This window comes from Halictus rubicundus, chromosome 5, assembly GCF_050948215.1.
Source record: "Halictus rubicundus isolate RS-2024b chromosome 5, iyHalRubi1_principal, whole genome shotgun sequence".
NCBI classification, from domain to species: domain Eukaryota; kingdom Metazoa; phylum Arthropoda; class Insecta; order Hymenoptera; family Halictidae; genus Halictus; species Halictus rubicundus.
In genome coordinates this window covers 6,612,537-6,639,345 of record NC_135153.1, presented here as the reverse complement: position 1 = coordinate 6,639,345, position 26,809 = coordinate 6,612,537, and the positions used below count along the sequence as shown (strand labels likewise).

The 26,809-nt window shown below is 40.4% G+C and overlaps 1 protein-coding gene across 5 annotated transcripts; it reads right to left on the bottom strand.

Moving 5' to 3' along the window:
- Positions 1-382: 382 nt before the first annotated feature.
- LOC143354630 (uncharacterized) lies at positions 383-26,086 on the bottom strand. 5 transcript variants are annotated; one of them, XR_013082355.1, is made up of 3 exons: positions 21,797-22,117; positions 20,336-20,603; positions 383-715 (listed from the first exon to the last, which is right to left on the bottom strand). XR_013082355.1 is itself a non-coding variant. In XM_076788885.1 (2 exons), exons 1-2 carry the CDS (start codon positions 22,020-22,022, stop codon positions 600-602), a joined length of 342 nt encoding a protein of 113 aa, XP_076645000.1. In that variant the 5' UTR covers positions 22,023-22,117; the 3' UTR covers positions 383-599. The 5 variants fall into 5 exon arrangements, 2 of the variants coding, with proteins under 2 accessions (XP_076645000.1, XP_076645001.1); XR_013082353.1 differs by lacking the exon at positions 383-715 and adding an exon at positions 17,866-18,665; XM_076788885.1 differs by lacking the exon at positions 20,336-20,603.
- Positions 26,087-26,809: the final 723 nt, after the last annotated feature.

The window sequence follows — 26,809 nt, the reverse complement described above, 5'->3', positions numbered from 1 at the left end:
TTTTGGCACTTTTAATTAAGTCTTTGGAAATGAAACACATCCGGTTTCATTTTCAGATAACAATTTTGTTGACTCTCGGACAGCGGGTCATCTTATAACTGGGTCTTTATGGAAAGTAAAAATACTCTGCAGTAATTGCAAGAGACAAATGCTGAGACATTTCATTCTTTCTGGAATTACTTTAACAAGTTGAAAATGGTGTGACGATATTCCTGGGTTATTTTAATTTTTTTTCTCCTCAAAGAAAGTCTTGTTATAAAAAAATATGTACAAATGTATATTCCATAGAAGTTATTCGTAATATTATACCTTGTGTTCTAAGATCCTATGTTGGATAGTTGTTTAAACACATTTTGTACGTTACAATTGTATTGAAGTGATTTTGTGACTGACTGTACATGACAGGTTTGTAATACCTGGAACCAATTTGTTGTGCAACAGTGTACAATACTGTTTTCCTATTTATCTCTTATTATTCAGGAACTTCTAACGTTCATGAATATTCCTGGTAGCTATTTTCTGTTTCAATCACATTTTATTATGTAATTACTTCCACGTCTGTGACTTTTGGAATAACATTATTTTATGTGATAATTATTTCAAAGAATTTTGAAATTGTTACTCGGAATTATATCAAACGACCTGATCAGGTTTGAGTCTGATTTACACTGACACCAATTGTTCATTATTTTGAGGATTATTGTTCTCATCGAATCTGAAATAAAATAATAACGAAATGATACGTATCATTTGAAATTGCTATTTACTCAAATAAATTATGCATATTTCAAATAACAGTATCGAAAATATCGGTGCGAAATAAATTGTTTTAAGGGCCCGGTCTTCGTAGATTCGCGATAAGGTAGAGTGACTACATTACCGTCAAAAAATGGTTTCACGTGCCCCAAGATTTCGTCCTTATATAAGAATATTTTGTCGCTGGTAAAGGGCTCATTCGAAAGAGGAAGGTTCAATCTAGTGCGCGCTGGTTAGGAGCTGCCGAGATTATGCAGATATTTGGTAATATCAGCGTTCGAAGTATTCCAAAAATGGACGATGTGCATGCCGTGGAATCCAAGCATTCTTATGCCATTGGATGAGTTTTCTGGATGAAATCGAGAGCAGCGCGCGCTAGAAAATATCTCCAGCTACAAATTGAGCTATATTTTATCTTGATTCTCTGCGAAATAAAGCCGAAAAACTTGAGGCACGGCGTCAGAATTCATAATATCGATAATACAGAGCAAAAAATGTGACAAGTTTAGTCAGAGACTTAAGACCCGTCGGATCGAGACCAAGGTGGATCTTAAGTCTGTAAATGTAAATTATTAATTAAAAAGTCACGTGACTATCCCGGGCCCTTAAATAGCTATTTTTCATTTTTATTTGAAATAGAATTTGCCCAGGTAGAAATCAATCGATCGATTTCCGATCGATCGTCGCAGCTCCCAGCTTGATCGGTCGTCGCGTCTCGTTATTATCTAGAAAATCGGCCGGTCGTGATTTCGGTCGTGGCGTAATATTTGCAAACGATCAATGATATTACCGTGATTCGAGGACACGGTCAATTTGACGCTAATCGACCCAAATGACGCCAATTACGCCACCGGTGAATGCATCCTGTTAACGGTCGCAAAAAGCCTAACGAAATCGCAGCGTCGTCAGGAGTGCCAACACCTTTCCAGCGACGATACCGATATCTCCCGACGGCTCGCAAGATTTGTTTCTGCACGCGTTGCGAAAGAAACGCATTAACATTGAGATCTCGATGGGCAGCTGGTTCGACAAATGTACGCGCGTCGCATCTCGGCGTGTTTCGTTCTTACGTAACATTGGAGCACGGGGGTTTTCAACAAAAAGATACCGATTTCTGCACCGCGCGCAAATTACACCGCAGGATTTTCGAAAATTGGAGCCCGTTGTGGTCTTCGCCGGAGCCGCGAGATTGTTTTTGCCCCGCGACGAACACGAACCAAAACCAATGCTATACGCGAAAACATTTTTACATAACTTTGTATTCACACTTTGATTGCCTTTATTTCACTTACAAGCGTTTATTCCATTCAATCTCCTTTCAGTTTAACGTCGGACATTTTTCTCCCTGGATGTACACCTATTTGCATTTGGAAGTTCTATTGGGCTGTTTATTCTTCGTGCAAGTTAATTTTATTTAGTCTTCCTTTTATTAGTTTATTTTTTATTTGGAAGAATTATTGTCAGGTTTGTTTAAATTCATATTTAATTCGATCTCTTTTAATGTCAGACATTTTTCCCCTGGGTATATTTATTTGTAATTGGAAGTTTTGTTGGGTTGTTTATTCTTCGTGCAAGGTAATTTTATTTAGTCTTCCTTGTTCAAGTTTATTTTTTATTTGGAAGAATTATTGTCAGGTTTCTTTAAATTCATATTCAATTTAATCTCTTTTCAAATTAATGTCAGACATTTTGTCCCTGCATGTTTTTATTTGTTCATAACCGTTTTGATGAATTAGTAAAAATTCTTTATGTCAGATCACATTGTTTCATTTCTCTTCTTCTAGACATTTTTCTAGAGCTTGATAAGCAGTGCAGATAAGCAGTCTGTATCGATAACAATGTACAGGGGCCAATCATTAATTAATGATTTGGATAGGCAGGAACTAATACGTTGGATAAAATTTAACATTTTATGTAGCATTGATCCTACATACTTGAAAAGCTAAATAGACCCATGTAGGGGTTTGAGGAGTTTAATAAATAAAAAAAAAAAAGAATGGAGCAGTAAAAGTGACCATTTTACATAACTTCATAAAAATAACAAAAATGTATCTATCCAAATTTTCTTTTTTCAATATATATATTGAAGAATACCCAAAGTGTACCCGAAGAAATTGTTGAATAATTCCTCATGAACGTATCGCTACCATAAATTAAAAACATTAGAACCCATCGTTCGAACCTAGAAAAACTAAATGGACCCATGTAGGCGTTTGAGGAGTGTAAAAATTAAAAAAAAAAAGAATGGAGCAGTAAAAGTGACCATTTTACATAACTTCATGAAAGTAACAAGAATGTATCTATCCAAATTTTCTTTTTTCAATATATATATTGAAGAATACCCAAAGTGTACCCGAAGAAATTGTTGAATAATTCCTCATGAACGTATCGCTAGCATAAATTAAAAACATTAGAACCCATCGTTCGAGCCTAGCGTTAAATGAATGCAACAAATCCTTCGATTCGCGTCCCGCGTGGCCGCGCGATACCGAAGAGTTATCTCGCGATCCGCAACGAGGATGCACCGCATATGCACCGCGTCGGAGCGCATGTGCATCGAGCGTAAGAACGAAGCCCCGGCGGATAGAGTGGGGGTCTTCGGCGTGTGGGGTGGGGAGGGGTTTCATTCATAAATGCCTGGCCGAGGGCGTCAATGGATGGCCCTGTGAACGAGCGAGATAGCATCCCCTTTTCTCTCCCCACCATGTCCCCCCTCGTCGGATTCCTCTTCCTTTCTTTCCTCGCCGGCACCATTTACTCCCACTATGTCGGCCCTCTCTCGTCCTCCTCTTTCTTCTTCCTCGTCGTCGGCGTCGTCGCGGCCGACTGACGGCGCATAGAATGCACCGCCGCCGCTTGCATAGGATGCCAGACAGGAATTTCACGGCACAGGTGCTTCGGAGCGACGTTTTCGGAAAAGAATCTCTCGAACGCCCGTGGATTTTGTTACAGAGTGTACCGCCCTACAGGTATCGAAACCAGAAGGTGCGACCTGGGTCCCTGGCCGAAGGGTTGCTGCAACTGCAGCTTCCGTTGCGACTGTTCCCCAGCTGATTGTCCCATTTGTTGTTCTAGCTGGTTAACACTTGGTCCGGAGGCTAGCTGACACTTTTTACCGTTCTGAGACGAACCAGTTGCAACTCGAGATTTTTCGGTGGCTGTAAGAAAAGCTGTTGGCAGCCCTGCTAGGGTAAACGTAGGAGAGACGCCACGCTTCTGTATTAGGCCACAACAACTTTGTTTTCGTAGCAATCGAAACAATTTCTTCTTTATTATAACAGTCGTCCATATATTTAAAAAAACAGTTTTTGATTTTGTTACATAAAAATAAATGAAAATAACAAAAGACCTTGGTACACTGACCTTGTACGATCTCAAAGGTCACTGTGTTGTGTACAAATCAATTTGTCCGGACAAATCGTTTTCATATGATACAAAAATATATGTAGTATTCTGTTTAAAAAATTGAAGGTCACCTCCATTTCTCGAAACATGATGCAAATTAGAAGAAATAATTTCCAAAGAAACTACACAGATTAATGCGATTCAGTTGGGCGGACAATTTTCTCCGTTCGAATTAATATTTAAAATTAATGTACTGTACAGGGCGTCATTACTAGCTAGCGTTCTTTTTTTAAATATTGTGATACGAAAAAAATGATAGAGAAAAGAGAAAAATAGTTCAACAGTTTTTTTTTATGACCAATAGGACAGTGTACATCAATTTGGCATATTTCTATCATGTTTCGAGAAATGAAGGTGACCTTCAATTTTTTCGATAGAACACTACATATATATATTTTTGTATCATATGAAAACGCGTGATTCGTACACAACACAGCGACCTTTAAGGTCATACAAGATCAGGGTACCGAAGTCTTCTTTTTGTTTTCATTTAATCTTATGTAACAAAATTGCAAAATCTTATGTAACACTGTTTTCTAAAATGGATGACCGTTATAATAAAGAAGAAATTGTTTGAATTGCTACGAACACAAAGTTGTTGTTGTGGCCTAACCGAGAAGCGTGGCGTCTCTCGTACGGTTACCCTAGCAGGGCTGCCAACAGGCGGGCTCGCGCGAAACGAAAGAAGTATCGAAAGGTCCCCGTGGTCTTCGCCCGATAAATGATTCCATCAGGGGGATCTCAGTTGGGTATAATCGATGATGGCCAAAATGACGAATGCCGACGAGTTGTTCCGTCGATGGGAACCACGGTGGGCACGGAAAAGAAAGGGGCGAGGAGGAGGAGGAGGGGTGAAAAAGGATTACGAGAGTCGCGTTTCATAGAGCCATAACTTTCGCGATATTCGTCGGAGTCGCGATCGGAGGGCGCACGAGAGCCCTCGACGAGCTGCCATTTATCTCGATCGCGCATAACTGGCCATTCCGACTGTTTAGCTATGGGCGTGCATCGTATCTCGCATCCGCGCGGCGCAAACGTCGATTCAACGACGCAGGAATTCTATCATGCGCAAGATCGAGGCGCATCTCGACCTGCCACGACTGTTACTGCCTCGTGGTAGGTGGCTCGGCGATCATACTCTGTTCCCGTAATAGCTGCATTCGTAATCCTAAACGGGGAAACTGTGCCCGGATCAATCGCGAATTAGCGGCGTACGTTAATCTCTTGCTGCGCTGTTTTATTGGCTGAAAAATAAATCCTATGTCAAGGTCTTCGAGTATGGGAAAAAATGAAAATGTATACCGATCTGTTGTCACTGCAATAACTAAATGATTTGTTTGTCGTCGCAAGGCCTAAATGCATGGATCCGATGTCCCCAATATGACGACATTCGTTCTCAAAGGGCACCACATATTAAGTGCACATTAGGTGCTTATTAGGTGCATATTGGGTGCATATTAGGTGCCTTTCAAGTGCATATTGGGTGCAAATTGGGTACACGTTAGGTGCGTTTCAGAATCAGTTTCGTATTGGGTGCATATTAGATGCACATTGGGTGCATATTCAGTGCATATTGTGTGCGTGTTAGGTGCATAGTAGGTGCATATTGAGTACATATTGCGTGCATATTAGGTGCAACTTAGGTGCGCATTGGTCCTGGGATCTCAAAGAATAAAAATAAAAATAATAGTTGCATATTGGGTACATATTGGGTGCATATTAGGTGCATTCTTGGTTACACATTGCGGTGTTTTATAATTTCCTTGTTGTTACCATTTTTTTTAATGCAATCTGTTGGTGCGAACAGAATTATCAAGATTAGCGTTGATAAAAGCTTACCAGAACAATATGACTGATTCTCGTTTTATAATGGCATGCACAGCTTATATCGTAATTGACATGCAACCTTCAGGAACTGTGAGAAAATGGGAATTACGTGCCACCCATGCGGTCGGTATCAATTATAAAACAATCATCTTATTATAGGAGATATGAATCGCGGTCGCCTAAAGCCGGCCCCATAAACACCGTCACATTACCGACCCGGTAATCGGCCGCGCGTAATAACATCTGGCAGCAAATTGCTCACGGGAATATAGAGAACCCGGTCGGGGTAAACGCTTCTAGAATAAATACATTTTTGTATAGTTTACACGATAAAATCATAACCATCCGCATTGCTCGGTACCTCCACTGTTCACTCTCATATATGTGCCGGTGATTGTGAAACTGGTCAAAATTCCAAAAAAATTTATGTGTTTATCTATTCCGTATTACATCGACTGATTATTCTAACAATTATACGAGTGACGCAAAAATTATACAGTGATTTCTCTATATATGTCGCCAAGGCCTGGATGATAAACGTCGCCGAATTATCTCCACTACAGTGGGGTATACCCCGTGAGGGGCCTCGAAACTCGAGAGGCCTCAGACGCCGAGGAGTGTAAGTATAATACAGTGATTTCTCTATATATGTCGCCAAGGCCTGGAGGATAAACGTCACGGGATTATCCCCACTGCAGTGGGATATACCCCGTGAGGGGCCTCGAAACTCGAGAGGCCTCGGACGCCGGGGAGTGTAAACATAGCACATAGTATCTCCTGGACGATATATGTCGCTGTCAAGACCCGTGTTGTTGACACATATCGAGAATTCACTGTATATTGTAACATATTATGTATTATATGTTGTCGTGATGAAATATTTCTCGATTATTGGTAATACTTGAATCCACACTGCGGTATTTCGTAATCTGAGTAAACACTTAAGAGTTAATACGAATTATATGTTGACTCATAGGGCAGGTCGCCGTACGTCAAATTGACGGAAGAGCAACGGTCGAAATTAGAGGTTGTTTCGATAGCGCCCTCGTGAGATGGAGTTTGTAGTCGGCCGGCTATCGGAACAACTCGTTTCGCGCGAGGTGTCCGCCCGTATCCGCGTGCAATCTGCTCGCGAAAATAATGCCCGCTGGCGACGAAACATTTGGAGGTCGCGGCGCCGCGCGACTGGAATGCGTTGTAATTTACGAACACGGGGGAAAGGTCAGGCCGGTTCGTCGATACAGCAAGAGTATCGGCGAGAAAGGCAGCGTTGCAGACATCCAGACCTCCCCCCCCCCCTTCCCCTCCCCTCACCACCCCTTTTCGCTGTCACTCTGTCTTTTGTCGCACGCGACCGACCGACTGTTATCGCGACATTCTCGCTCTCGTGTAATTGCGCGACGTTCGACCGCCGAGGAGCCTCGATCTTGGACCCTGAAGCGATCCTCCAAAATATGGCAGGGTGAACGTAAAAGAGACGCCACGCTGTTACACATAATATTAGATTATAATAAATTTAATGTAATTAATGTTTTTGTTACACAATTTATCGAATGTACTTAAAATCTTTGCTATATTGATTTAGGCAAGTTATTAACAACGGGAATATTATTCTCCTTGCAACTATTATTTTTATCGCACAATTAATTGAAGGAAGCTTAAATTTTTGTTATTTATTATGTTAATATTTTCGTTGTCATACATGTTTTTGTTGTTATACAGTCCATCAAATGTATTTGAAATTTCTATTATATTCATTATTAGTTACATGGACTTCCTTTTCGCTATTTTGAGAATAATATATTGTATTTAATACTTTAAGAACATATCTATTATATACAAATACATTCTGTTCGGTTTGGTTTCACTGTGTTTCTTGGTAAATCTGTCCTCTCATTCGCTATATCAAGAAAAAGTATATAATCGATGAGATAGCATATCCTTATTAGTAAACATTATATGCATATCGTTGTAAACGTGTTACTGTTGGTTATTACTGTGGTCGTCTCAAGTTGTTGTCGGTCAAATACGTTGTCGGTCAAAATCGTTGTCGGTTAAAGACGTTGTCGGCCAAAGCTATTGTCGGTCAAATCTGGAGTCGGTGAAATGTTGTCGGTGAAAACCATGTCGGAAAAATCTGTGTCGGTGATTTCCATGGGACCCGTTGCGTGATGCCAAACACGACACCATTTGTCAACCCGTGTACCAAACAATAAACGGTTCGTTGTATGAATCAGTATAACGATTTAATCCTGCACTGTAGCCAGGTAACTGTTCCATAGCTGAACACTTGTGATTGAATTTTTTTAAGGGATGTACTTAAATTTCGTAGGGTTTTCAAACAATTTCTAAGCAGTGTATTCGTGACATTTTTCTGATTAAAATGTGCCCAAACACGATACCATTTGGACCATAGTTACTCGTGTAATTCACGGTTTAGTGGAACCTCGATTATCCGAACGTTCTATACGTAAACAGTTCAATCCAAAGCGATCTCTATGCAATACAATTAATTGTACAAATTGGTAAAAATTGAATCCAGCACGGTAACGAACGCAGTAACTGTTCTATTTTCTGAACGTCCTTATTAGTTCGGATAATCGAGGTTCTACTTTATCGTGGATTACTCGCGTAGATATGTTCGGAACGGTGTCGTGTTTGGTATCGTTTCAATCGGAAGAATGTCACGAATGTGTCGGTGAACGTTTCATAAGCAAATAATTCGAAACCAAAGTGATAAGACTGTGTTTATCACTGCATTAGTATTGTCTCGCCGCGCCGATGTCGATTTTTTCTTCTGTTCCTCTCGCAGGCCGTTTTTTAGATTGGAAAAAACGTTTTAATTTCCGCCAGTCGATCAGAAACAGTTTGCCATTCTTTGGGTTGGTGTGCTGCGACTCTGGCGATTCGTTTTTGGCAACGATACCCGTTAATCACGCGTAGATGCGCGTCCCGTTCGGTTTTCAAGTTGCACCGGATGCAACACGGCTGCGTGTTTTCGATTTAATCTACCCGCCATTGATCACCAGCCGGTTGACAACGGTGCAAGAGTTACGGGGACGTCTTCGTCATTTACACCGGCGGCGTATTCGATTTTTTAGTAACTAAAAAAAAAAAAAAGAAAAATACATATCGTAGTCAAGTTTGCTATACCGCGTACATAGGTACCATGTGCATGTATGCATCACGCTTGCTACATTGCGCTCGTTTCATGCGTGTGCGTCGGTGCCGCGGCCATTAGTTATCCTGTCGAATTTATTATTCATTCGAGAGCCGTGCGTGTTCAAATGGTGCGCGTTATGCTCGCACTTTTAATCAATGTGTGCTCATTTTTAACTTTTTTATGGGTCGGCGAATTAAAAACGACTTCCTTTCGTAGTTCTGATAAATTGACAATAATATAACGGTGGCTTTGAAGTTGTCAAAGAACAACTTACTAATGCAGAGATTAAGCCTGCAACGGCGAAGGCCGGGTCCATTTTGACCCTCTAGGTCGCTCATGTTTCGAAGTTTACCAACCCAAGTATTTACAATGTACAGTAAACATCATCGTCGATATAAATGCGCCAAAGACAATTTCCTGTAGGTGGTCCATTTTGACCCAGAGTATAAAAATCGATTACTCAGTCTCTGGCGGCGTAATTAACCCATTTGCATCATAAGGAAATATGAAAAGAAGGCCTTTATCACCAAACTTTTTTTTATTATATTTAACACGTTCACGGTCAGTAAAAATTTCAGTGAGCTGCAAAAATAGACAGGCAATTTTTCTTGAAATTAGTTGTACTATCCAAACTCTGATTAGACATAAACAATAATAATAAGTTAACTGTCGTTAGTAATGACAGTTGGTCATTACTTTGAAATGTATATTAATTACAAAAACTTCAGGTTGTATAAAATTAAATGAATAAAAATTGGCTTTAAAATTTGAATGCTTTAGCATCCATGTCATTTTGCATCGCTATGAAAATGAATGCTATAGCATTCACGTCCGCGAACGTGTTAAGTACAAAAATTACTACAGGTAAAAGAACTTCATAGTTCAACATTATAAGAAAAAGTAAATTGAGCGTATATATACCAGGAAAATTGAGCGTATATGTACGCTAATGATGCAAACGGGTTAAATGAACGTATTCGCAAGAAGTAGCCGTAGAAAACTGTTTTAAAAAATTGATAAATGAAGTAGCGAATTGCCCTAAACGTCGTTAACTGTGCAGTTGAAAGAACGGTCCGCTGTTCGAGTGTCAAGAACAACGTCGGCGAAACGTGGAACCGAAATTTCGCAAAGGAACCGCTAATTAGCGAACGCGAACTGCAGAGCCCCGGATTCGCGTCGCGCGGGGCACGCTCGTACTTTTCGCATGCCTTTCAATTGGCCGAATTCGCTCGGTTCGGCGAAGTCGTCGAAACGGAAGCATTTCGAGTGCGTGCAAAAACCGAATTGAAAAGGCTCGCCGCGGGTCGTTTAAACACCGACGACGTGGTTGCATTTCGTGGCGACGGATGCGCACCGTTGCTGCAGTTCGCGCATTCGGCCACTGCGTGGGCACGCGAAGCCGATTCCCGCGCGATTCCTCTCTCCTCGTCCTTCTTCTCCCTTTGGTGGCCGGCTTGATAAGTGCGCACCGCGAAAAACGAGACGCCGGATGTGACGTCACCGCGCGACCCCGCATATTTGCGTGCACAGCGCGATCGCGCTCCGTTGCAAATAATTCGGCTCCGGAGCGGAGGCTGCGCGCCATCCGATCCCACTCGCCAAAAATCTCTTAACCCTTTCACTATTGTACTCCATAGCTCAGCCCCTTCGTGCGCGTAGAAGTCTCAGATACGTGTCGCGTTTTCTGCCACTATGCACAGTCAGGTAAAATATTGTTTGAGGAAACTGAGCATTGTTTTTAACAATGATATAGGATAGTTGAAAATAATCCAACTATCATTCAGAATCTGCTGTTGCCATCCACTTCAAATTGTTAGAGCATCTGCACACGAAGAGGTCTCGGATACGTGTCACGTCTTGTGCCATTCTGCACATTCAAGTAAAACATTGTTTGAGAAATGTGGGAATTGTTTTGGCACATTCGAAACAATCCAACTTTATGTTTCGTTTTCTCATAGTGAAATAGTTACAGTATCTGCATACGAAGATGTCTCGGATACGTGTCACGTCTTGTGCCATTCTGCACATTCAAGTAAAATACTGTTTGAGGAAACTGGGCATTGTTTTGGCACATTCAAAATAATCTAACTATCCTCAGAATCTGCTGCTGCTTCCTACTTCAAATTGTTAGAGCATCTGCACACGAAGAAGTTTCAGATACGTGTCACATCTTGTGCCACAATGCACAGTCAGGTAAAATACTGTTTGAGGAAACTGGGCATTGTTTTGGCACATTCAAAATAATCTAACTATCCTCAGAATCTGCTGCTGCTTTCCACTTCAAATTGTTAGAGCATCTGCACACGAAGAAGTTTCAGATACGTGTCACATCTTGTGCCACTATGCACAGTCAGGTAAAATACTGTTTGAGGAAACTGGGCATTGTTTTGGCACATTCAAAATAATCTAACTATCCTCAGAATCTGCTGCTGCTTTCTACTTCAAATTGTTAGAGCATCTGCACACGAAGAAGTTTCAGATACGTGTCACATCTTGTGCCACTATGCACAGTCAGGTAAAATATTGTTTGCGGAAAGTGGGCATTGTGTTCTGGCACATTCGTAACAATCCAACTTTATGTTTCTTTTTCTCAGAGTGAAATTGTTACAGTATCTGCATACGAAGATGTCTCGGATACGTGTCACGTCTTGTGCCATTCTGCACATTCAAGTAACATACTGTTTGAGGAAACTGGGCATTGTTTTGGCACATTCAAAATAATCTAACTATCCTCAGAATCTGCTGCTGCTTTCTACTTCAAATTGTTAGAGCATCTGCACACGAAGAAGTTTCAGATACGTGTCACATCTTGTGCCACAATGCACAGTCAGGTAAAATACTGTTTGAGGAAACTGGGCATTGTTTTGGCACATTCAAAATAATCTAACTATCCTCAGAATCTGCTGCTGCTTTCTACTTCAAATTGTTAGAGCATCTGCACACGAAGAAGTTTCAGATACGTGTCACATCTTGTGCCACTATGCACAGTCAAGTAAAATACTGTTTGAGGAAACTGGGCATTGTTTTGGCACATTCAAAATAATCTAACTATCCTCAGAATCTGCTGCTGCTTTCTACTTCAAATTGTTAGAGCATCTGCACACGAAGAAGTTTCAGATACGTGTCACATCTTGTGCCACTATGCACAGTCAGGTAAAATATTGTTTGCGGAAAGTGGGCATTGTGTTCTGGCACATTCGAAACAATCCAACTTTATGTTTCGTTTTCTCATAGTGAAATAGTTACAGTATCTGCATACGAAGATGTCTCGGATACGTGTCACGTCTTGTGCCATTATGCACATTCAAGTAACATACTGTTTGAGGAAACTGGGCATTGTTTTGGCACATTCAAAATAATCTAACTATCCTCAGAATCTGCTGCTGCTTTCTACTTCAAATTGTTAGAGCATCTGCGCGCGAAGAAGTTTCAGATACGTGTCACATCTTGTGCCACTATGCACAGTCAGGTAAAATATTGTTTGCGGAAAGTGGGCATTGTGTTCTGGCACATTCGTAACAATCCAACTTTATGTTTCTTTTTCTCAGAGTGAAATTGTTACAGCACCTGCATACGAAGAAGCCTCGGATACGTGTCGCATTTTGTTCCATTGTACTCATCCAAGTAAAATATTGTTTAAGGGTAGTGGGCATTGTTTTCGGTACATTGAAAATAATGTAACTTTGCGTTTCTCCCTCTCAGGGTCTACGGGGAGCTATCAATTTCAAGTTGTTAGGGCCTCTGCGTAGTTTAACAGCAAAGCCCTGAATTCCAGCATGGCCGCGAGAGAGCGATTCGATCCGGTGCAGAGGATCTCCCAGCAACAATTGCACCACCAGCGATATTTGACCTACAATATTTGCTCTAACCGCGATGCCGTCTGATTGCACAAACTTGTCCCTGAACCCGTGCACGGCACTCTTTACTCTTCCCAGGGGCCGTGGACGATAGATGTGTGCACGGAGGAGAGCCGAGGCACACCGGACGAACTTATGAGGACCGCACATCGCGCCGCGAATTCCTGCGTCCCAGAGTGCGTGCTTAATTGCCGTCGCCCGTTTGTTTGCCATTTCCAAAGTGACCGAGTGGCCAGACACTGCCAGCGACAGTCGTTTTGTCAAATTTTCGCGGATTCCTCGGATTCTAGCCGACCTTCTACCGAGGAGCAATTAAACCTTCGCCCGTTTATCCTCGATCGAGCAATTTTAGACCCCGAAAATGGACCTTTTTGTCACGCGAAACGGACACAAATTAATTTCACATTGATTTTCCAATTTGTTGCTTGTACGGGACAATAAATTGTGAATTTACCACTTATATTTACCACTCTCCACTTTACTTCTCTCTACTATATTACTATGGCTTTGAGCCATCATATGCGTTGACTTCAACTGTATAGAGCCTGTATACAGGGGGTCCCAAAAATGTACTTCCTTGAAAGGGATGATTGCTCAGGTAATTCTAAGTGACTTTTTCCTGTACAAAAATATTCTCGGCGGCTCTGTTAAGGAGTTATCAAAGGGAAACACGGACCAATCAGGACGCGGCTACAGCGGACGGATTCCAACTCAGCGACAGTTGGCATTGGTGGAGGCAGAATCCGTCCGCTGTAGCCGCGCTCTGATTGGTCCGTGCTTTTCGTTAATAACTTCTCAACAAGGCCGCGGAGAATATTTTCGTAAAGGGAAAATTTACTTGAAATGACCTCAGGAGTCACCTCTTTCTAGGAAGTACAAAATTGTTGGGGCCCCTATATAATTGTACCGATTTACAATCAATTTTACTAGGAAACACTCGTCGATACACTAGCAAATTATTTTAAAATTGTCTCTGAAACGATTTCTGGACCATTTTGGCCATTCTTGCAATCTGCGCAATAATAAAGCCCAGCGACCGAAATAAAAAATGAAATCTGTACAAATAAATAATAATAATAAATATTCGGTGGTCCTTTATGCAAACCACCCATAAGAATAAATTATTTAATTGAACACTTAGTAGGAATTGGCACATTGCTCGCATGTACACGGTGGAAGATAAAAATTCTGTCCGCGCATAAAGACCGGGATAATACCACTTCGTTGACGTTGCTGTTTATGCAGTATTTCCATCAGAATAGTTTGGTCGTCGCAATTGTACAGTTCCGTAAATGATCGTAAAGCGGCAGGAAACAATATGATCATAAAACTGCAGCATGTCACACCGGTCGAGCTGGCAGTGAATATTAAGCTTCATCGCCGTTGCATTTTTACAAACGTCACGAACCCCGCTGTCAAAGGACACGGAAGCCTTTTTGTCGTCATGCGACCAGCAGGAAGTTTCGGGCTGTTCCGATGATTCGAGCGTGGATGGGCATTCTTTTCTGGATTGTAATGACGGAAAAAGGGAAATTTCGATTTGAATTTTAAATGAAACTCGTCTGCGACAAGGGTTAATGTATGGAAACGTGTACAGTTACCCGGTGTAACTTTTATAGGACCGCAGCGTTCTGCGAAGTAAAAATGTCGTCGAAAATGTCTCGGCATTAGCTAAAACTTTAATTTTCGAAGATCAAGGTCACTTCAAGGTCATGTTACTATACATAGCTGAATGTATTTTTCGAAAATGTAGTTGTGTATCAAAAAACACCGATGACCTTGATAACTCTGAAAAAAACGACCTTCGGAATACAATTTTGTTGCCACATTTTGGCATCATTGACACCATGCACATTACGTAACAAATATTTTTTGTATCACAATAACCTGAAGATTATATTTAGGTGGCCTTACGTAAAAGGACCACTCTGTATAGGCGACGACATAAAGGGAGACAATTATGATCGCGGAAAAATACTGCTGCAGGAACGCGTAGAACTCACAAATATTCCTAATAGTATTTAACACTAGGTTTACATGGCATTAAATATTCTACAATATATAAAAATAACAAAAATGAATCTATCCAAATTTTTAGCCATTTCTTTTACAATATATACCCAAAGAAATGGTAAATAATTTCTCATGTATGCATCCTTAGAATCTTAATAATTTTAAATTAAAAATATTAAAAACTAGCAAACCCAGTGTTAAACATGAAACAAAAATTTGGAGATCTCATTTACTCGGTTGAATTTATTATTAACTTGTCTAATGATTAAATTCGTAGACTGCGGAATTTTATGCAGAACAACAATTGTCTCAAAAGTTGCAAGATACAGGAACCAAGAAGAAATCCTTCTTGCTTTGGTTTTAATAGCCTGAAAGTAATTGTTGCTCTCAAAATATTATAATACAATAAAATAGAATACAAAGAAAAATCGATTTCTTCGACCACTTATGCGAGAATTCCACCTTAAAAAAAAAAATCGAAACGCCGAAAGCTCGAACTTTCCGTGATAATTCCTTTAGGTCTCACACTTTCCCTCTGGAAGGGCTCGATTTTTCGCTGCCCGAGAATCCTCCGATTCTTTAATGCGCCGAAAGAGATAGGATAGAATTCGAAACAAGTCGGGGACCTCCTGCCTGGTAGGGTACCACGCCTACGTTACCTTTCAAAGGTTCGTTCCTCCACGGAAGAAAAATGTTCGTGAGCAGGTTCTTTTGCCACAGAATAAATATCACTAAATCATTGCGCCGAGAACCGTCCGACAATAACCGAGCCCGCGAAATTGCCGCATTGTTGAGAAAATTTTCTTCTGTTCGACCATGCTCGGTAAAAGGAGCCCAGTCGGTGTCTCAAAGGATATGCAAAAATCCTCGAGCGGACATTCTCTCGCCCGTTGAACTTGTCGTTTTCCATTATCCTGTCCCCCGGTTTTACCTTGTCTTCGAATTTTATTTATTGGAATCCGGTGTCGATTACCTCCTCGCATTGTTGTACCTCCTCGTCCTGGTCTCAAATTTTATCGAGCGCATATTCCGCTTTCATTTTGTCATTGACTTTCTTCGCTGATTCTTCGCCGAAAAAAATTAATCGGCCTTTAAAACAGGCGCCATTTTGTTACTTTCTTGAATTAGTAATAAATTATTTAAGAAAGGAGAAAAATATTTATTCTCAATTAAGTTCGCATACAAATCTTTCGCCTTTCAGTAACTTTTGGTGTAATGGAAAGACCGTATAACGTCGCCATCTTGTAAATTCGAATAACAAAAATATATGAAAGTACCGTCAAGGCGTTCGTGAATATTCCCCAGGAAAATATCTTAATTTTATTTAACAATTACTGAAAAAAAATGTTTAATCGGTACTGATCATTTTGAACTTGTACGGTGAAGTACCCCCTAACGGTCAAAATATTTTATAACGTCGCCACTTTGTAATTTGGAATAACAAAAAAATGTGAAAGTAACGTCATGGCGTTGGTAAATATCCCCTAGGAAGAAATTTTCATTTTATTCAATAATTACTGAAAAAAAAATGTTTAATCGGCACCGATCGTTTTGAGCTTGCACGGTGGGGTATCCCCTAACCGGACAATGATAATTTATAACGTCGCCATCTTCTAATTTAGAATAACAAAAAAAATATGGAAGTAAAGTCAAAGCGTTGGTAAATATCCCGTAGGAAGATATTTCCATGTTATTCAACAATTACTGAAGAGAAAAAAATGTTTAATCGGTACCGATCGTTTTGAGCTTGCACGGTGGGGTATCCCCTAACTGGACAATGATAATTTATAACGTCGCCATTTCTAATTTAGAATAACAAAAAAAATATGGAAGTAAAGTCAAAGCGTTGGTAAATATCCCGTAGGAAGATATTTCCATGTTATTCAACAATTACTGAAGAGAAAAAAATGTTTAATCGGTACCGATCGTTTTGAGCTTGCACGGTGGGGTACCCCCTTAACACTAGAACTACCTAACCAGTCAAAATGACTGGTGGTTTTCTTCTTTCACGATTACTGAAACTATGAAAACGTTTTCACGAGAAAGTTAAGTTTTCTTTGGAGTACATGTTACCATAAAAATCGTATGAAACCTGAGCAAATTCAATCTTGCTGTTATTATAAAGGGATAAGTCTAAGTCACGTTTAGGGCTCGGTGGTTCTAGTGTTAATGTATCGGAAATGGAGGGCGGCCGAAAAGCGGCGCGAGAAAAATGTCTTGGTAACGAACGAAAGCGCGTCGATGCAGGTCCTTTGCAGAGGCCGCTGCGCCCGGGTGGGTGTGGGAGCGAATGCAATATTGTGCACCCACGTGCAACCGCTAAGCCTATAACTCACGGGGCGCGCGCGTAAACACACGCTCGCGACAAAGCGCACCTTGGATCGGAACACCGTGAACCTTGAATCCACCGTTGGACCCGTACACATGCACGCGTTCGCATAACGTATGCGCTCGCCGCGCGACGGGATTGTCCGGCGACGTGTGTGCACTGCACCGGTGTGCGGTGTGCAGCGTGTGCACCGGTTCTCACGCGATGCAACGCTGCCGCCGCGAACCAAACATTGACACCACTGCCACGCCGGCCCGATTCGTGGCGTTTCGGAAATTTGAGAATGTAATTAGGCTGCAATTAGGCTGCCGATCCTTGCGCGGTATGCAAAGTGCTCTCCGTTAATTATGGAAAGTGGCGGGATAAAAATGGTCCGAACCAGTCGTAGAGGAGGGAAGCTCCATAAAAATTGACTTTGTCAGGTTCTTAGCATTTCTAATAAGTTAGCATTTGTTTAGCAAAGTAACAATTAGAAAAGTTTTTGTTGGGTCAATTTTGTTACAATTGACTTCGGATTGGTGTAACAATAATCTTGAATTTTTCCATTATTTTGTTCTCTGTTTTGTATATCGTCTTCCAACTTTTTCATAAGTGCACGAAACTCCACAGGCAAACGGCACGATCAAAATGTTCTGATACAATTGTAGGGATTCAGTGAAAATAAAGGAAACTTAAGTTTGACCTTCGTCTTCGGAGTTCAAGGTCATTTGAAGGTGACGTCACAGTAAATATTCGAATGTATGTATTTCTTTATGAGCTGCGCGACGCAACGCGAAAATATATGTAGTTAAGAAAGAAACATTTATGACCTTCAAACCTACGAGAAAAGAGGACACTTAAAAGAAAACAACGCCGTTGAAATTGAATATAAAAAATTTGTTACGTTGTCGAAATTAAAGAAGATATTCTCTGTGTATCAATAGCTCGTTACGGATCACTGTCCAAATCGCCGGCGTCCAATTAGTTAAACAAAATTGATGGTTTTCCCACGCGAAACCGCCGCGGATAAATACCGGTCTTATGAAGCATTCGAGGAATCATGCGAACGGAACAGAACGCTACTGGGAACAATATAATTTATACTCGATCGGAGGTCCGTGTCGCGGGAAGCAGAAATGAAGAGAGAGGGGGGGAGCCGGTCTCTTAATCAGAATTATTCATTCAGTTACTTGCCTATGGCAACCACTTCCTATAATGCTAATTACGGTTATCATCGCGGTATCGTTTGCAGTATCAGAGGCGCGAATCCGTCGCGGACAACCGCAACAATTTATGGTGTCACCTCTCATGCACCGTTTCCTTTTTCCTTTGGTTTCTGTTAATCAAAAACTATTAGCTTCAACCAGAGAGATTGCGAACAATGTGGTTGTGGCGACGCGATAAGAAATTATTCTGCAATCGCTCTCTTAATTGCACTTAAATTCGCAAAATCGTTGAATGAAATCTTCGTTATAGTCTATAAATTAATAAACATTTGAACAATACTTTGGAAGTTATCGTTTGTGTCAAATTGTTCTTCAATTTATTCTTGCATTTTCACAATATAATACAAAGACGTTTCTATAGAGAATACATGAATTTAAAACAATTCTTGCACACTTAAATATTGCGTTTGCATATCTCACTCAAACCTAAAACATAATTAACAAAACAGTCAAAACAATTCCATAAACTCTTGCTTTATACACTTTTAAGTTCTCTTAATCTATTCTTGTATTTACTTAAAGTGTCCTGTGATAAAAAAAATAGTACTTAACAACTGCACAAGTAGAAATTATTAACTATGTAACTGTAATTCAACAAACCATATCTGACTTGAAAAATATATACTGCATAACAAAATACAGTATACATAAAACAGAAAAATATATTGCCCGTGTTTAAATCGCAATAATCTCGTTATTATTGAAAACAATTATATGGCTAGATCTTTATGCAAAATAAAAATGATTTGCATTAACACTAAACCTACCATCGCCGATCAAAATGACCGGTCCCAGATTTTTTATTTTGCAATTATTGATGTTATAAAGATGCTTTCGTGCGAAATAATTAAATAAATACATAGGAGAGCAAAAACAATTTCAATCCCGCCATTTTTATAAGATACCATGTATTAGTTATGTTGGATTCCGGGTTTTGTAAATCGAGTACAACTGATTACAATAAAATCGAGAAGAGTTTTATTTAAGTTAAGTACACGGTGAGGTGTTGAGGTACAACGACGTAACCTTGTCACATTTTTTGCTCTGTATTATCAATATAATGAATTCTGAAGCCAGACACGTGCTTCAAGTTTTTGGCTTCATTTCGCAGAGTATCAAGACAAAATATAGCTCAATTCGTAGCTGGAGATATTTTCTAGTGCGCGCTGCTCTCGATCTCATCCAGAAAACTCATCCAGTGGCATAAAAATGCTTGGATTCCACGGCATGCGCATCGTCAATTTTTGGCCTACTTCTAACGCTTATATTACCAAATATCTGCATAATCTCGGCAGCTCCTGACCAGCGCGTTCTAGATTGAACCTTCCTCTTTCGAATGAGCCCTTTGCCAGCGACAAAATATTCTTATATAAGGACGAAAACTTGAGGCACGTGAAACCATTTTTTGACGGTAACGTAGTCACTCTACCTTATCGCGAATCTACGAAGACCGGTCGGTAGGTTTAGTGTGTTAATTGTAGCAAGCATAAGCCTAAAACCTAGCCGCGAAGCTAGTGGTAAGACCCTGCCTAATATGAGGAAAGGAAGGTGGACGGAAAGTGTGTGGTCTAAACAAGATGGCCGACGTACACGTGTACGGGAAACCCGTTCGAATCGCGCAGGAATATCGTGGAACGGGGGGTCCGATAAGGTTTCTTGAACAAAATTCGCCGGTCGATAAGGCCCGCGATCGCAATTCATTCATGGAGCACATGGCGGCCGACCACAGGACACGTTTATCAGCGGAAGATTAAGAGCGTGAAACGACAAAAATACAAACACAGCCGAGCCCGAGCGTAGTCGAATTTATATCGTCGGCCGCATATGGCCGGACATATGAATCCCCGAAACCTTCGAAGCGCGCACCGCCGAAAAAAAGATCTCAGCCAGTCGAAAACAGATGCTTTCGTTAGTCGTGGCCGTGCTTTGTGTGTTTTGACGTCCACTTGAAATCGCTCGAGGACTTCTGCTCGAGCATCGCGCGAGATGACGTGCATTCGATGCACCTGATGATCATGAAATGCATCCTTTTTCTATTTGTTACTATACTGTAAGGAAAATACATATTTTGGCATTAGTAGCAAGAAGTAAGAGTAAAGACAAAATTTTGTTTTTTCAACTTAATAATAATTTTAATTTTAATCCTTTTAATTAGAAAGATTTGACAATCCCTACTTGTTAAACTTTACAATTTCTCCGAGAGAGAGAGAGAGTAAACTGAATAAAAAAACTGGAATAGCTTGAAAATAAATGGAGGTTTCGATTTTTTAATTTATAGGGTCACGTCAGGGAGAAATTGGGAATTCTCAAAGTGCTATATAATCATTTTCATACTTTGAGAACAGTTTCTTCGTTGGCTTGACATTCCTGAACATTTAGAATGGCTGAATGAGTCTATGATCATAATTTGTTATTATTTAAACGCGACGTTATCGTCCAAGGCTAAAAATATTTCTTGGAGATACATAATTTGCGAGTCGTGTTATCGGAGGGAAAAAGCAGCACGCGAGCCATTATATTTGGTAATGTCTACTACCAAGCGGTTTGCAACAACATTATTTCTGTCTACAGAAACAGGAATCGTTAGAGGCCACTAACAAAACATTAACAATTTACTAAACTACAACTTCGCGTAATGTCAATTAAAAGATACCTTCAAGTTGCCCTTAAAAAAATGTCTATACATTAATTTTTGCTCCTGCACTGCGCAATTGAAAATATGAACTTTCTTCGACCTCTTTCGAATATTTGAGTTTTTCGGCCATAAATTACTAGACTACGGATGTTATTCATTTATGACAAAAATGGGTAAGCACAATTTCAAGCAGTGAACATATTAAAAAGATTTAAGGGCACCGGTGTATTGGTTTCAGCTTAATAAAATAATTAAAAGAAGAAAGAAATTTTTTATCTCGATCCTGTGTCTTGCAATCAATGGAAATATTTTTTATTTTGCATAAAGATCCGCAGTCCATAAATTACATGCCGAAAAATGGTTCAATAAATTTTTACAGAATTTTAGACAGGCGATACAAAAATCGTGCATCAAGTTATTTAATATTGTCGTAAAGGGGAGATTACAATCTGCAAATCTACGGAAGATTTCTTTTGGGACCGTGTTATTTCAAAACCGTGCAAAAAAATACCGTGCCACGAAGAGAATTGGGCGTGTCTCGCACAAAGATCCGCAATCTGGCAATTAGAATAAGTTCCACAAACTTGTTTGCTCTCTCCGTCTCACCTGTCCAGGCCCTTGGAATCACGGCAGAGGAAGAAGAGGAGTCCGCAAAGAAGTCCGCCATCGGCGGACGACTGTCCACACAAGATTCCTTTCCGGCCTCTATCAGAGCCGAATTGTTCGCGATGCCCCCAGCGAGAAATACAAAAGAGGAATGGCTGGGGGACTCATACGTCGAAATCGAAAGGGACAACCGTCGCAGCCAGCCAAGAGGGGCATTTAAAGTCATTTGTGCTACGTGACGTAATGCGTGGCTGGCCTGCTCTGCTGGTAGACGGGGAATTTAAGGAGGGGAGACTGATGTAGTCGTTACAAATAATCGATTTCTTCAGTCGGTACTGCAAACCTTTCACAATATTCCCCTAAAAGTTTTCATTATCATTTTCCTCCTACCACTTTTGCTAGGAGTGGCTGACCCACATGTTGGGAGCTAAGCCAGTCTAAGGAGCGATACTGACGTGGGGACTCAAAACTATCGATTCTTCTTTGCAGCAATCGATAGTAGAATGCTTCGAAAATATGTCCCAAAAAGCGTTTAAAGAAATTCGAAAAATGAGGCGACTTTTGCCACTTTTGCTAGGAGTGGCTGACCCAGGTGATGGGAGTTAAATGAGTCTAAGAGGTGATCCTGACGTAGAGACTCAAAACTATCGATTTTTCTTTGCAGCAATCGATAGTAGAATGCTTCGAAAATATGTCCCAAGAAGCGTCTAAAGAAATTTGAAAAATGAGGCGACTTTTGCCACTTTTGCTAGAAGTGGCTGACCCAGGTGATGGGAGTTAAATGAGTCTAAGAGGTGATCCTGACGTAGAGACTCAAAACTATCGATTTTTCTTTGCAGCAATCGATAGTATGATGCTTCGAAAATATGTCCCAAGCTGCGTTTAATTAAATTCGAAAAAATATGGCATCTGTTACCATTTTTTCTAGCGAGTGGCGAAGAAATTACCCTCTCACCTTAGCGAATTATTATTAGCTTCTTGTAGTCTGTAGGTCTTGATATGTGTCAAACAAATAATATTTGTAAAAGATAATTGCACATTAAAAAATGTTGGTTACCCCATTAGGCTCCCAGAATGTCTAAATTGACCTTGGTATTTTGAAATATCCTCGCGTCCAATAAATCTTAAAGAACGAAGCGGAGGGTATTAGAAATTCTAAAGACGAAGAAGACGTTGGGAATTACTTACATGCAATGTTAACAGTCATGGCGGCCTCAAACGGGTCGGAAACTAGTCCGCGCCGCCTTGAGATCGTTACAAAACGTTCCCGAGACGGAACGGGGCCAAATTATAAACGAAATTCCCGCTTGTTGTTTCTCGCCGCGAGGTTCGAAGTGCTCCGGTGGCACGGGCGAAAAAACAGCGACGGGGTCTCTCGTTTCGCATGACAAAAGTTACAGTTTCAAAGGTCCGGCGCATGCTAACGCTAACGAAGTCCGGAGTCCTCTCTTTGCGCGCGAGCCACCGCGCGTTTGTCCCGGGAGGTGAGCATTATGCCGCGCTAACATGAGATGACTGGCCATTGTGGAATGCGTTTCTTAGTATAGGGCAAAAATCGAAGGAGGTGTAGACCGAAGTACTTCGAGCCGTGGGTTCTACAATTACGCTTATGGTTTCTCGGGAAACCGCGGCGATGCTGTGACACGTTCTGCACCGCGGCCACTCTTCCTTGCGACGATCATTAATTTTATGCATTTGTATTTACTAGACTCCGGATCTTCAAGCAAAATAAAAAATTTGTGACAGAATTGGATTTAAAATAGTAGCGAACACTGTGGCACATAACGGACGCCATTTTGTAGAATACACCATTTTCTGACAGAGTAGTATTCAAAATAGGATTAAACACTATAGCTCACAATAGACGCCACTTCGTGGAATACACCATTTTCTAACAGAATGGGATTGAAAATAGGATAATCGTTACGGGCTTAAAATTATTTAAAGAATGATTAATATGGGATTAAAAATGATACAAGGCCACAAAGAAAAGGACCAGACCAATGTCCAAGCACATAGACACCATTTTGTAAAACATATCATTTTCTAACAGAGTAGGATTCAAAGTAGGATTAAACACTATAGCTCACAATAGACGCCATTTCGTGGAATACACCATTTTCTAACAGAATGGGATTGAAAATAGGATAATCGTTACGGGCTTAAAATTATTTAAAGAATGATTAATATGGGATTAAAAATGGTACACGGCTACAAGGAAAAGGACCAGACCAATGTCCAAACACATAGACACCATTTTGTAAAACATACCATTTTCTAACAGCGTAGGATTCAAAATAGGATTAAACATTATAGCTCACAATAGACGCCATTTCCTGGAATACACCATTTTCTAACAGAATGGGATTGAAAATAGGATAATCGTTACGGGCTTAAAATTATTTAAAGAATGATTAATATGGGATTAAAAATGATACAAGGCCACAAAGAAAAGGACCAGACCAATGTCCAAGCACATAGACACCATTTTGTAAAACATACCATTTTCTAACAGAGTAGGATTCAAAGTAGGATTAAACACTATAGCTCACAATAGACGCCATTTCGTGGAATACACCATTTTCTAACAAAATGGGACTTAAAATAGGGTAATCGCTACAGGCTCAATATTATTTAAAGGATCATTAACCTTTTGCACTCGAAGCCATTTTAACTTCAAAACGAAAAATTTCTTCTGACCTAGAATATTTCCCTTCTATATATATTTTTTCACGCTATACATACGAAAATGGTGCAATTTACTTGTACATGACTGAAATGTTTAGTAATTTATTAAATACAAAGAAATTAAATAATGTAAAAAATATTTTGAAATTTTGTAATTTTTAGTGGCGCCTTAGAGTCGCCATTCGAGTGATAAGGGTTAATATGGAATTAAAAGTGGTTGAAGACCGCAAAGAAGAGGAAGCAGATAGACATCGAAGCGCTGTAGCGTCAGGGGACATGTTTCTCGTTAACATACGGCGCGCGAGGATGGATCGGTCGGCGAAGAGAGTATTCAGTATAACCAAAAAGATAAACAATAAGGGTAGAATGCGAATGGAAAACGATCGGTCGTGTTTCTCGGAAAAGACGGGCACGCCGACGCGCCGCGCCGCGACGAAACAGGTGGGTTCTTTTTGGGTTTCGTGACGCGTCCTCGCCGGAAGATTTTCGAGCCAGGGGCTTTCGGGGAACTCGATTGGAACTTTAGACTAAGAAGGGTCGTGTTGGGGTAGGCAAAAGCCAGTCGAATCACGAGGCGTATTCTAGGCTTTAAATCTAGCGAGATTAGTGTGGGTAGCGCCTTTAATCTGGCCGCGTACCAATGAGAGCCCGTTAGAGACACTGGCCCCGAACACGAAAATGAAAACGTATAACCGAGAGAAAAAAAGAAGAAGGAGGAGATGGGAAGGCATCCGCTTAAGCATTCCGCAGATCACGTTGCCTTGGGAACGATTTTTTCGTTCTCTTTCCGTGACTCGATCGCACAATTTCGATCGGACGATCTTATCGTCGGCCGACTCCGAAAAAATGCCATGCCGCTATCAGATTTTTTTATTCTCATCGATTTCCAGAACGCATATATCAAAATTAGAGTCGCGTCCGCATGAGAATTTTTAGCAAGTATTCTTGGAACGTATCTTCTCTAAATAATCGTCTTTCAGCGGGGAGAGTAGACTTGGTTTTTTTTTAAGTGTGCGGTTAAATAAATTATATCTAAAGAATTACATGAGAATTGCCTTCACAACTCCTTGGTTACATTTTACTTTTTTTTTTCATCACTTGCTCGCTGGTATAACGAAAATAAGAATTTTATAAATAATATATAAATAAAAGTAACAAGAATAATAGATTTTTCAACGCTGACGAACTATTTTCAATTGCCTTTTACAAATTATTTTTTCCTTATATAGTCGATCTTTGTCCAAAAGATTTTTTACGAATAATTTTTACGAACTTTCTCCCACGATGTTCAATACAACAAATAAATCTGGGATAAAAACAGTTCGACCTTTAATTATACGAGAAAGAGTATGCCCAGATACCACATGTCGATAAGAACAACAATCTCAAGAATTTCTCACGGAAGCTTCTCGTCCAGCCTCCACTGCTGACCTGGCCATTGTCTTCTAAAGACTCGGAACGGTGATGAAGGGTCGACTAATTAACGCATCACTATTCGACCGAGCGTTCTTCATCCCTAGGGAAAGATTCAGTTGCTGGTAAGGGAATACCTTCCATCGAGATAAGATACCTTTTTCCACGGATCATCTTTCAAATCGGTTTGGAACCCTGCGGAAGAGAAATGTGCACAGTAGGTACATAGGCTAAATTAACAAATGAATGATTCAAACAATATTGGGTAGGTTCGTGATGAACAGAGATTACCAAATATGTGTATAAAAAAAAATCGAATCAATCTGTCCAGCAGTTCGTGCGTTGCGATTTTTAAACTGTTATTTGCAGGAGACGGGTTTAACAAGAAATAAAAATAAACTTTTCAAATTTCCCATTTTACAATCATTACAAAGGAATGCTTCCATCGGAATTATTAAATTCATTGAACACATTACTAAAACACACGTTACTAAAAGAGTAGCAAACAAATTCAATGTTGCAATTTTTCGTGCGCCTAGAATTAACCCTACGATATGCCGGAGTCATTCGTGACCCGTCGCGGTGGGGATATAAATAATAAAATCGCCTCGTCGAAATAAGAAAATCGCCACTTCTTCTAAAATAAGACGACAGCCGGTCCCGAGCCATCGCCTTATATCGAAAGAAAACTGTAGCGAAATGTCGGCGTGGGTCAGAAACGACCCTAGCATAGGCCTAGAACTCGCAGTAGTCCGAGGAGTCGAGCTTCGGGCTACAACCCTGAGAACATATTTTCAAAACCTTTCAGAAGTGATTTAAAAAAAATTTCGACGATCTTCTCCCCGTAAACGGATCTAGGGAAATATCTCTAGGCATAAGAATGCAATACACTGTAATTCTGCAATAATGTTC